Genomic DNA, 12,493 nt, shown 5'->3' on the forward strand with positions numbered 1-12,493 from the left:
CCTCACGGGTTACCTTTAATGCTTTATCCTGGAATCCTTCAATATTTGCTAGGACAGAAGAATTGAAACATATGTTGATCTTCCAAGATGTGATCTCAAGAGAATTTACTGAGTGGGACAGCAGGATAGCAGCTGAGCCAAACCCATTAATCCTGTTATTTTCTATTTTTAGCTCCTAATTACAGCACTGTCAGGCCAATAATACCAGTTGTTACTGAGTAGGGGTCTTAGCTGCTATTAGCATGAACTTATTTAGTTTTTTTAGATAGACTGTTTTCTTTCTTGGTAAGTGTGATGATGCTGCTACTCTCAGATGTATTGTAATGTGCGGCGGGGTGCATTTTTCAATGATGTGTGTTTGACTGTAGGTGTCTGGCTGGATGATGAAGGTCTATACATCTGCGAGGCCAAGAACCAGTTTGGAACCATCAAATCTGAGGCCAGAGTTAGTGTCACTGGACTGGGTAGGCTCTTTTTGTGATCCCATATATGCATGTAGCAGAAACACACAGAAGGACACTGTGGCTATAACACATATATTCCTGCTCTTGTTGTTTAATAATCATTTCAAATCCTTTTTCTTGCAGAGCCACCTCTATTGGCCCAAGTTGCCCCAGTGATCACCACCGGGAGCGGTCAGTCACTTAGTATTCCTTGCATGTTGTTGGATGGAATTCCTCTTCCAGAAAGACACTGGTCCAAGAATGGAAAACCTGTAAGGCTGGTAAAAACATCAAACTCAAACCTGCCTCTCCCATGGATCATATCTGTGTTTGTGTATGACAGGAATATTTTTACTTTTTTCGTTTGCACAGTTCCATCTGAACAGAAGGATGTTCTTGAGGAGCGATGGCAGTTTGTACATCGAAAGAGCCATCCCAGAGGACACTGGGATTTATGTGTGCACTGCGGTTAATGTGGCAGGCTCCGCGAACATCACAGTCAGCCTGGAGGTTCACGGTAGGAGAGTAAAGGAATAGTAACACTCACATTACCAATAAAATCAAAGCCAGCAAACAATAAGCACAAGCAGCTAAGACAGGCTTATAGTCTTGGAGATACTCCAGAAAGTAACTGACTCAAATTATTGTAGTAAATGACCCGCTGTAAAATCCCAAATTGTGTGTGTAATTTACATTTTTGGCACAGCCAGGTTAGTTGTTTCCCACTTATACTAAGCTTCCATAATCCAAGCTAAACTAAACTTACATCTCCTACATCTGGTTCTATCGTCATATTTAATGTGCACTAATAAAATATCAGCAAGAAAATATATGAGCCTAATCTAAAAGCAGACCCTTTCACTCACTGAATGCACTTTCTCAGTGCAAAGTTTGCAACCACAGGCTATATAATTGGACAATTAAGCCAAAAATGTGCCAACTCAGCATGGAAAACAATTTTTGAATGAATCGACCACCTGTTGTCATCACAGAGAGAGGGCCTGCTTTATTGCATGCTTTGATAAATGGAGTCATGAGCATGTAATGACAGACAGCCAGGATCACGGTTCATCATCAGTTTGTAATGAAGAAATGCCTCAAACGCCGATGTTGCTGGTCAGCTGAGGCCGGTGGTAATGCAGCAGCAGATCGCTTCTTCACGCTCAGTCAGACAGCTGTGTTTTATGACCTTATTCTTCCACAGTGCCCCCAGAGATCAGCGCTGGTCCGTACCACTACATAGCCAACGAGGGTGTAGCCATCAGGCTATCATGCGAAACCACCGGCGTTCCCAAACCAGATGTTGTCTGGTCCAAGGTAACACTCGCAACCTTCAGCTTCAGCTCAGTAAATCAAGCGTGACTTCCACAGCACCGTCTAGTCCAAGGTCAGCCCTTTGTATCAGTTCAGCTTACAATGAGTCATTATTAGCACTTTGGAAATAATTATCACAATCAGGCAACAGCAAAAATCAATACTCAGCGGTGATGGGATCTAGATTATCCTTAAGAGTGCAATCTTGGACCGTGCCAGTCAATACAAGCATAACGATATTAATAAAACCAGAATCAAATCAGTGTGAAATGACTGATAATGAAAAAGGGTTTTAATTCTGAATTCATTTTGAGGCACACTGAGTTACTCTGGATATTTTTTTTATTTTACACATACATCTGTAGCACTTCAAATCGCCTTCACTTACTGTGATTACATTTACATAAATACAATTACATTTTTTTTGTCTTATTCAAACAGTTTTCTTTTTTTCCCCTCTGGTCTTTTCTTTGATTTGTCAGAACACAAAAAAACAGAACAAAACAAAACACCACCAACAAAAACAGTTTCCACTGCAATCAAGACTTGATTAACCTGGCCAGGGAGGGAAGTAACCATGGCAACTTTACTATATTGCTGCTTGACTGGTGCAAATCACCCTGTTTTTATCGTACCTTAGGAATCTATTTCAAGACTTTCCCGCATCCCCTCCTAGTACAACACTTCATCATATCACGAGAGGAAAACACAAAAGTTTATGTGCAACCAGGCGGTGCTAAGCCGATGCTCTCGATCCATCCAGGATGCAAAAACAGATCTTATTACAGCTTGTGTGGTACTGCAGCGTTGCCTTTGACAGCCGCTGCAATATAACAGATTAATAATTTGTAATGTTGCTAAAGCTGTGAGATAAATATTGCCTGGTAAAAAGTGTACATTTATCTTTGACGTGTAGTGAAGCAGAAGCGGCAGTTTGTATACTGTTAATGCATCTGTTTCTCTTCCACCACTGAAATTAGGAACTGCAGTGATATCATCTTTTCTTTAAAGGCAAGAAAAACATGGCCGATGAAATACCCTGCCACTATTACGTACCCTGTACTAATACTACCCTGCACGAGGTCAGCATGCTGTTGTTGTCTACATGTTGCTGAACTGAGCCGGATTTATATTCCACCCGGCCTTTCCCCTAACATTTTCAAAATGTTACTCTAGAGTCAAGTAAATTTACCTTCTTGTCAGATAAAAGTGTATCTGTTAAAGCGCTCTAATGTTCAGAGCGAGTGGATGCGCAGCTGCCTCGGTTCTTGCGTGTGCACGCTGCAGATAGAGAGCAATCCGAAGGGGTGGCCAGTAATTCCATTAGACATCAAAGGTTGGGTTGTAAACCTTGAACTAATCTTAGCATCCATGCGCACGCTTGTGTGGAGGACTTTTCTAATATAATATGTTCTGTCTGATCTTATTCTGCCAGGGGAGGCAGCCCCTGCCCAGGGACAGCTCCGCTCTTCAGTCTGACTCTGAGGGACACCTCCACATCCCCAACCCCTCCGCCGAAGATGCAGGCATCTACATCTGCACTGCCACCAGTCCTGTGGGCTATGCTAGTCGCGAGATCCAGCTGAGTGTCAATAGTAAGGCGAACGGAGGCAAACAGTTTGCGTTTGGAATTGTAAAGGAAGTGCCTATGTGGTCGTCTAACAAGTTCTTTTGTTGTGTTCAAGCTGTGCCAAAGATAATGGGCGTGACTGGTCACGACAACACAGTAAACATGGCTGCAGAGGTGGGGGCAGAGGTTGTTCTCCCGTGTGAGGCTGAAGGGAGTCCTTCTCCGTTAGTCACGTGGAGCCGAAACGGGCATCCCATCCCCCCCGTCACAGCTGGGTAAGAGGAAGCCTTACCTCACCCCGACAATCATGCAGTTAAATGTCTCAAATATAAGCTGACATAATCCAAAAGCACTAACCATACTTTACCTCTGACTTAACTAACACCTGAGTCAGCTTTTACAAAGAGCTCTGGCTGTTGTTCAAAGCTTCTGCTAACATGCCGTAATGCCTCTGGAAGAGCGGCCAGGCAGAGGCAGCAGAGACTAGAGATCTGTGTGTGGGCATCACCAGTTGGCTAAACCGAGGTAAAACATCTGGTCCCACGTGGTTGCCTGATTCCTGGCTTTCATGTGTGGTCACTCTGGGCGCAGACAGGCAGGCAGGCTGCCCCGAGACACGAGCTGGATGGATGACAGGCAGACTCTTTGGGCCAGACACCAGGCCGAATCATTTAGTGCAGATAGAAGAATGACAGAGGGAGTTGAAAGCCGTTGTGACTCAGATACAGTATGACTTGTGTGGGGTCAGGAAGAAGGAAACGGTGGGGGGTGGCGTTGGAGGGAGGGGGTGCCAGGAAGAGGGGCGGAAAGTGAACTGACAGTGGAAGAGATACAAGTTGTGTCTGTCTGATGTTCAGATTCCCCGCGGTGTTTCGGCAGTAAAACAACATGCTGACTCTTTACTAGTCCTGTCTGATGAGAATAACACATCCCTGTGAACAAACCCAGCGTCATGCTTTGCATACGCAGGGACCTATGGAAGGAGCGGGCTCTGTAAAGGAACATTAACTCCTTTAAGCTACACTCTGAGGTTCGGAGGAAATAACTGAGGGGTGCTGATTTTTAAAATAACTTAAACAGTGGGAGATGATATTTATCTCATATCCATGTATTCAGACTAGTACCAGGCAGGGAGTTTTTTGTTTTTCTCTTTCCTTTTTTCAATACTGAGTCAGAAGATTTGGTCACAGGAGACCTGATCCTGATGAGGCCAATTTGTCCCAGTTAGTCTTTGGCCAGTCGCACTGTGTACACAGATGACACCAATGTGGGGAGTGATGGATGAGCGAGAGGGGCTGTTCATGTCACGCGGAGCAGCACCGCTGTAGCCTGAGCTCACATTAACCACTGCAGAGGCCGCCTTTCAGTTTTCGAGCTGGATGCTGTCGTCTCTCCTACGGCTGTTTGGGGAGGTGGGGGGGTGGGTGAAAGACATTACACCATATGTGCGTCTAAAATACAGAGCTCTTTGTGCTTCTAGCTCGTTTCCACTTAGACAGGCGTGTTATTGTTAGAATTTGGTTGCTTAGCAGACACACTTATCAAAGATAAATCGCAGAGGTGTGTTTACATTGCTGTATATTATACATTTGTACAGCTGGATAGCTTCTGTAGCATTTCAGGTTACCACACCCTCCTTTAAAGTTGCTGACCCACAGCAAGCAAGGCCTGACTTTGGAGCTGAGGTTGTGTACTGGAGTGTATGTGATGACCACCATCTGTCCACTTGTTTGACTTTGACAAACATCAAAAAAAAACAAATGGCAAGTTGGGCCAAAACGTTGCTTTGAACTTAGTTGGTCCCAGGAAGGATGACGCTTTGACTTTGGAGACCTGTGCGACCTTTCATTCGAGCTCCACCATTAAGTCAACCTTTTGATTTTCACTTTATCTTTATTTCCTGACCCCGCGGTCGTAAACGCACAATAGCTGCACACGCAAACAGAAAAATCCGCATTGATCTTTTTGAACCTACAACCTTTCCCATGGTGATATTATCAGGTCAAACACTGCTGACCCTTTCACATTGTAATTATCCCAGACAATCGTACTTAGCTCTGGATGAGGTCCAGACTCCGGCTATTGCTTGCTCTTTATGAACTCTAACCCTCACACATTTTCTTTTTCCATTTCAACAAAACAACATAATTGAATAAGGACCACTAAGTGTTTGACAGCATAATTCAATTTATGTATACCTGTCAAATGCTCTGATACTTGTTGTACAACCCAAATACCAAAAAAAAAAAAAAAGTTTGGACGCTGTATAAAATGTCAACCAGAACGTAATGATTTGCGTCTCTCATAAGCCCACATTTTATTTACAATACAGCACAGAAAAGATATTAAATGTTTAAACTCTGAAAAAATATGAGCTAATTCTGAATTTGATGGCAGCAACAAATCTAGAAAAATTGGGGCAGGGCCATGTTTACTACTGTGTAGCATTCCCTCTTCTTTTAACAGCAGTCCATAAACATCTGGGAGCTGAAGAGACCAGCTGTGGGACTTCTTGGAATGTTGTCCCGTTCTTATGTGATATAGGATTCTAGCTGCTCAGCAGTCCTAGATCTTCTTTGTCATGTTTTTCACTTCATGATGCCAGATGTTTCCAGTTGGTAAATGTTTTGAACTGCAGTTCAACACCCAGACTCTTCTGCTATGAAGTCATTGTAATAGATGCAGTGTGCAGTTTAGCATTGTTTTGCTGAAATGTGCAAGACCATCCCTGAAAAAGACATCATCTGGTACAAAGTTTCTCTGGAATCTTTCTAGCTTTGCAGATGTGCAAGCTGCCACTTTTGCTATTGCACCCCCTGCAGGATTTTGAAATGAGTGCTGATAACAACACAGACGCTCCCTCTCTTCTTTGCTGCAGAGATTTTTGTGTCCATTTTCTCCAAAAAAGAAGTTAAAGTCTTGATTCATCTGAACACTGAACAGTTTTCCACTTTTCCTCAGTCAGCTTTAAAGGAGTTCTGGCCTGCAGGAGGTGGTTTATATGCATGCTTCAAAATATAGGAGATATAGGAGAGAAAAAGAAAACAGACACACCTATTTTATCAGAACACAGTAGCTGTAGATCTTCAGTGACTCATAAAGTTCTGTGTTTTCTCCATGTCTTTGCCCTTGACCCCTAACCACTCCCCAGGTTCACTGTTTTGCCTTCAGGCTCTCTGAAGATCACTGATGTGCGCCTGATTGATAGTAAACTGTACACCTGCACTGCAGAAAACCCAGCAGGCAACGCGTCCCTAAGCTACAATTTACACATTCAAGGTAACTCCACAGGGTTTCAGTAAAAGTTGAAGTTTATGGAAACTTGTTTGTTCAGCCAATATCTTTAAGTCTCTGTGTGAATATATCACTTATATGTGAGACGTGTGTATGAATACAGTTCCAAATATTTTTGCACATAGATTTTTGCTACTTTAAAGCCATTTACCATGACATACTCAAGTTACAGTTTTATGATGGGCTTAAAGCTGCTGTCGAGCTTCAATATTGCATTAACAGCTGGGGAATTTCATTCATTTTTATGCACAGTTCTCTATGTTTTTTTTTCATTTCAGGTTTGAGAGTTGATGCGAAATCAGTTGGTTATCGGTAGTTGTGGGCCATCCCTTTGTTATTTCTTCATAAATTTAGCAGGAAAAGGGAACTGGAGATTATTCAAAGCTACAGCATGGACAGCCTGTAACTTTAATGTGATAAAGTTTGTGTCAATGTTCAAAACTATGTGCATCTAATATTTAGGATATTTGTTTTGTCCTCAGCTAAACCCAGGATTCTGCCAGCACCCTCCCTCCTGAAAGCCCTGCTCGGCCAAACAGTGACTCTGCCATGTATAGCGCAGGGAGAGCCGAGCCCTGAGATCAGCTGGTTTCGCAATGGATCACCTGTTGGGGACAAGAATGTTACACCCCTGAGGATCCAGCAGGTCAGCCACGCCGACCAGGCCGCCTACCGGTGTGTGGCCTCGAACAGTGCAGGACAGGAGACCTTGGAGATCAAGCTGGAAATTCTTGGTGAATGTCACGAGTTCAATTCCTCAGACCTGCTTGTTCACTTGCAGAACTATTAAATTGTGACTCATGGTTGTTTTCTATGATATATCTGAACAACTATTCACTATCACTGGTCATATGAAGGTTCACTAATGATGCATCTGTTTTCGGCCCTCTCAGCGTTTAGAGGCACATTCACTTTAGGCGCACATTGACCGTACAAACTGGCAAACAGTGAGCTATTTGACCTTCTGATAAACATTCACAAAGGGAGATGACTTCGGGTTAAGAACTCAGAGTCGTGTCCATTTGTACTGAATCAAGCTTTCTTGTTGTTATTTACGTGATATATAAATAATATTATTCTTCCCGATCAGTCCCCTTTTATATTTCCATGCCCTTGTTCCTCTCTGACACATGCTCTTACTCATCTGCAGTCTGCCTTTGATGCTTTCCCAGCTTCCCTACTTAATCATTTACTCATTTTCAACATCAAGGGGATCAAGCGCACAGGGACATTCTAACCTCTCCTAAACCAAAACTCATCTTTTAAAAGCAAAAAACTGGATTTTCCCATTCTTCTTACAGATGTTCAGGCTTTAACAGCTGTTGTTTCTTTTTGCAGCAACCCCTGTAATTGCTTTGATTCTCTCTATTTCACGCTTGACTTGTTGGTTTCAGTTTGACTTACATGTGCCGTTTGTGTGGTCCTGTCACTTTGTGTGGCATTTTTTGGGGTCTCTCTCTTAAAAAAATGATCTCGATCTCAATATGACTGTCTGATTTAAGAGATAAGAAAAAGAAGTCAGCCTGGCTCAGGCTGTCAAAGCATGATGCACGCTCTGGTCATTGGGGAGAATCTGTTCGGTTTTTCAAATCATGTTTAGATCCTATTGAGGCTTCTTCTTACTCCGAAACCTAAAACTAATTGTCATTGCACCTCTTATTTATTAGCTGCCCTTGCACTTTGAACTAGCACTTAACATATTTTTCTGTACTCACAGAGGCCCCGACCTTTGCCGAACCTGGAGATGTTATCATGGAGAAAGTGGCAAACAGCAAGGTCATCATCCCTTGCCCCGCTAAAGGTATGGAATGATTCACAGATGAGTCAGCGTGGACACACTGAAAAGGTGTAATTCAAGTTTTAGGGAGCCTAAAACTGAACTCTGTCATCTTTCAGTTTGTTTCTGCAACACAGAAAGGAGAAAAAAAAGAGAGAAATCAATGTTATATGTAGGACAGTGATGTGTTTTTGTGCGCAATCAAAAGAATGTTTCACTGTCACCACAGACTCCTAGTTGCCATCTTAAAAGGAGAAACTTCTTTTCACTGCAGCACCCGGAGGCATGCCATTGTCTCTATTTCCTAACATCCATTTGCGAACGAGAGACATTCTGTAGGGATGTGGAGGACCTGCTGTTTTATCAAAACGCAGCAAGCGTCGGTGTCGCGTCTCCGTCTGGACTGATGGCTACTCAGTGGCAGCCCGCACAAACAGGTATTGTTTGTGTGGAGCTGTGTCATGGTAACCAGCTCAATGAGAGGAGGTGAGCACTGTGTATAATGTGGAGCAACAGCTGGAACATCAGTCTGCCTCCTGCCTCTGTGAGCCACATCTGCTTTCCTGTGTGTCGGGCCTGCTGGGAGCGGAATCCTAATTACAGGCTGCTTCTGGCAGATAAAGGACAGAGATGTCTGAGGTGCGCCGTGAAGCACAGGAAGAGAAAGACGAAGCCTCGCTGGCCTCACCTTTCTTCTGAGTCATACGGAAGGGTTGACAGTACCAAGCACAGAAATACAGAAATGCTTGATGCTCTTGACGGGCCGGAGAGGCAGTCAGCCTGCAGCACCAAACGAGGATCCCCACTTTCTTTGGTCCTTTTGTTTTCTTTGAGATCTATCTGCACGAGGGGAAACAAGCACAGTCTCTGCCAGAAGGAAATTATTAATTCACCAACAAGCACATTGCATTTGATAGAGGTAATTATTGGAGAAACACATGGAAGAGATAATCTCAGACTTCGTCAGCCCCGGTAAATAAATTCAGAGCCTGCTAATGAGATCTGTTAACATCTAAAACACAACATCTGTATGCATTTCCCGCAGCAATGAGATAATGAATTTGCTTCAGAGCTCCTTAACTGTAAACACGTGTTCTGAGAGGAAACAGACAGTAACGTCACCTTTGGTTGTGCTGCGTCTTCTCCTGCTTTTTGGGGGATGGAGAAGGAAGGGTGCTGCGGTTGATTTTTCAAGTGGTGTTTGTATATGTGTCACCTCTGTAAATCGAGGGAGTGTGGCTCTGTGCTGCTCTGTTAGTCTGTTAGGGAATCTGTTGTGGAGATTTTTGGAGGGTTACAAAGCTTTTTAAATTCTCCACCTTGTCCCTGATCCAGTTTTCTTCTGTCGGGCATTTCTAGCTCTATTTCCACCCAATAATCCACCAAACACATGTGTTTTTAAGGCTCCTGAGGAAACACGCCAGTGCCTTTGAACTACTTGTTCAACCACTATCTTTCTTACAGCTCTTACTCTCTCTACTCACTCTCATCCCAGTGTTTAGCAATAAATCTTTATGTCTGCATTTTAAGTATTACATCCTCCGTCACTCCTCTATGCAGTGTTTTACTTTTTTTATGTGACTTTGACCTTGAAATCTTAAGCCTGCAGGCGACAAGGACTCTAACCATTTTGGCATCCACTCCCTGCTGTCCTGCAGTCTGATAAATGTAGAGAGCTGGCTTTTTTGTAGTCTGGGCTGCTTGCCCGTTAAGTTATCCTGCACAGAAGAAGAGAGATGGAAGTAACTCTTCTTTCTGTCCGATATGATCAATAAAGCTCATTTTATCCTCACTCGCTTTTCTTGTCGCTGCACCTGCAGGTTCGCCTAATCCCAAAGTACGCTGGTTCAAGAATGGCCTGGAGATACACCCCGAACAACCCGACTTTTCCGTGGCGAGGGATGGAGCTCTTGTAATTAGCGCAGCGTCTGCCAGCCACAGTGGGGACTTCAAGTGTGTGGCAGTTAATGAGGCAGGCTCTGTGGAGAGAAAGACCAGGCTAAAAGTGAATGGTGAGAACTTATCTCATGGCTGTTTTCCTGCTGTTAAAAGTATATTTTACACATAACGATGGTCCATAAACCTTTCTTTCTGTGCTGTCTTAGTTCCCCCTGAAATTCAAGATAATGGCCAACCGCTGAACCTCACTGTCACCTTGAAGCAGCCTCTCACGCTGGGATGTGACGCCTTTGGGATCCCCTCTCCAACAATCACCTGGACTAAAGATGGCAAAGCTGTGAGTGTGTCATCCTGGATTCCCATTTACAGAAAAATCTAAAAGCCAGGTTACATGTTTTTACTGTAAATGCTATCTTGTCGATGTCTAGCGGTACAATGCCACCAAGTGGCAATTATTTCAATAACATTTAAACAGTGTGGATGCACTCAAGCTGATTTCTGTGTGTGCAGGTGGACAACCCTGGGGTGTATCTTGAGAATGGAAATAGGCTGCTCAGAATCTACAGAGTTCAGCCTGAACATGCAGGACAGTTTGTCTGCACAGCTCAAAACTCAGCTGGAGAGACCCAAAGACAATATAACATAGTGGTGCAAGGTGAGCTCATTATAAACCTGCTTTCACATGGATATTTAAGAGGAAGGTATAAGGCAGCAAGAAAGACCAGTTTGGGGATCTGTGATAAGATACACATTCAGCATTCATTCTTAATGCAAACTAGTCATTGAGCATGTGGTGTTTTTCGCCAGCTCCACCTGTTATCTCAGGAACGTCTCGAATGCAGGAGTTAACTGTGGTACTGGGCCAGGAGGTGGAGTTTCAGTGTCGGGTTAGTGGAAAACCAGCGCCAAGAGTGGAATGGAGCCGCGACGGAGAGTAAGAATCTCTTTTATCGACGTGACATTCAGCAGCGTACACAGGATGCAGGATTCACTGAATTGATTCGATCATCCTTTCCGTTCTTTCTCCAGGGTTCTGTCCCGCGATGGAGACCCTCATGTGGAGTTTCTGGAAGATGGCCAGGTGCTGAAGGTGAAGTCAGTAAGGCCGAGAGACCAGGGTCTTTACCGGTGTCTGGCCAGTAACGACGCAGGAACTCAGATGCGCCAATTTAGACTCAACGTCCAAGGTTGTTTTGAGCATTTTTTTTAACAAAATGTAAACCTCCAACTACACTCACCTGAATTTAACAGCAGTTATTGATTTAACACCTATGAAAAAAACAAAGCAAAAAACAAAACAGTTGTATAGATTCAGGATATTACTCTGACATTTTTCCCTAAATTGCTGCTGTTATGGCAACACTCTGAGAAAGAGAATTGCGAAGCATCATATATAATTCATGTGAATGCCCAGCCTCTATAGTAACATAAGTTAACATTGTATTTAGCCATGTGGTCGATGTGCACATATTGAATTCTCTTTAAGGGGACATTTCTCTGTCAGGTGCAGTAATAGAGTACCACACGCTGCATTTCTTTTTTAGAAGGTTTCCTACACAAAAGCAAAGCATTCGCCTGTTGCTCTGGTTATTCTGTACTGTGTGCCAGTAAAAAATGATTTGGCTGTTAAAAATAAACGTGTTCTCTGTTTTTTACTCCAGCCCCTCCCACTATTAAGGGGACTACTGAGACATCAGAGGTGTCAGTGGTGCTGGGTTTCCCTGCAATCCTCCCCTGCAACGTCGAGGGCTTCCCCACACCCAGCATCACCTGGCTCAAGGACAATCACCCCATCGTATCCACTCCCCAGCTGACATACACCCGCGGTGGGCTGGCCCTGCGGCTGGGTTCGGCACAGGGAGACAGCAGCGGCCTCTACACTTGCAGGGCTACAAATCCAGCTGGCACTGCCATCAAGCACTATTCACTCAGTGTTCTGGGTAAGAGACATGTGCATCTCTAACAAGGTGAAAAATAAAAGAGGGATTTGATTTTTAATGTTTTCATCTCTTTAGTCCCACCGCAGATAGAAGGAGACTCTACCTCCCTAACGTTTGGTGGTCAGGAACAGAAAGTGCGGATCAACGGGAGCTTAACTCTGTCCTGCCTCGCCAAAGGTTTCCCCGAGCCCAAAGTCCAGTGGTTCAAAGACGGACAGGTCCGTGTGTGTCACCGTTAAAAGCTATGCTTCCTAAA

General features: G+C 43.9%; 1 protein-coding gene across 1 annotated transcript in view; it reads left to right on the forward strand.

Moving 5' to 3' along the window:
- The window catches only part of hmcn2 (hemicentin 2), a 49,798-nt gene that overhangs the window by 13,844 nt on the left and 23,461 nt on the right, over positions 1 to 12,493 (forward strand). The window contains exons 16-31 of the mRNA XM_080309014.1: positions 369 to 464; positions 588 to 715; positions 816 to 960; positions 1,648 to 1,760; positions 3,193 to 3,352; positions 3,443 to 3,602; positions 6,479 to 6,606; positions 7,104 to 7,355; positions 8,339 to 8,422; positions 10,219 to 10,410; positions 10,504 to 10,634; positions 10,808 to 10,952; positions 11,105 to 11,231; positions 11,327 to 11,484; positions 11,959 to 12,237; positions 12,313 to 12,455. Coding sequence (XP_080165140.1) covers positions 369 to 464; positions 588 to 715; positions 816 to 960; positions 1,648 to 1,760; positions 3,193 to 3,352; positions 3,443 to 3,602; positions 6,479 to 6,606; positions 7,104 to 7,355; positions 8,339 to 8,422; positions 10,219 to 10,410; positions 10,504 to 10,634; positions 10,808 to 10,952; positions 11,105 to 11,231; positions 11,327 to 11,484; positions 11,959 to 12,237; positions 12,313 to 12,455 — 2,441 coding nt within the window. The remainder of the gene's footprint in view (positions 1 to 368; positions 465 to 587; positions 716 to 815; positions 961 to 1,647; positions 1,761 to 3,192; positions 3,353 to 3,442; positions 3,603 to 6,478; positions 6,607 to 7,103; positions 7,356 to 8,338; positions 8,423 to 10,218; positions 10,411 to 10,503; positions 10,635 to 10,807; positions 10,953 to 11,104; positions 11,232 to 11,326; positions 11,485 to 11,958; positions 12,238 to 12,312; positions 12,456 to 12,493) is intronic.

Source organism: Astatotilapia calliptera, chromosome 12 (genome assembly GCF_964374335.1).
Source record: "Astatotilapia calliptera chromosome 12, fAstCal68.1, whole genome shotgun sequence".
In the NCBI taxonomy this organism is placed as follows: Eukaryota; Metazoa; Chordata; class Actinopteri; order Cichliformes; family Cichlidae; genus Astatotilapia; species Astatotilapia calliptera.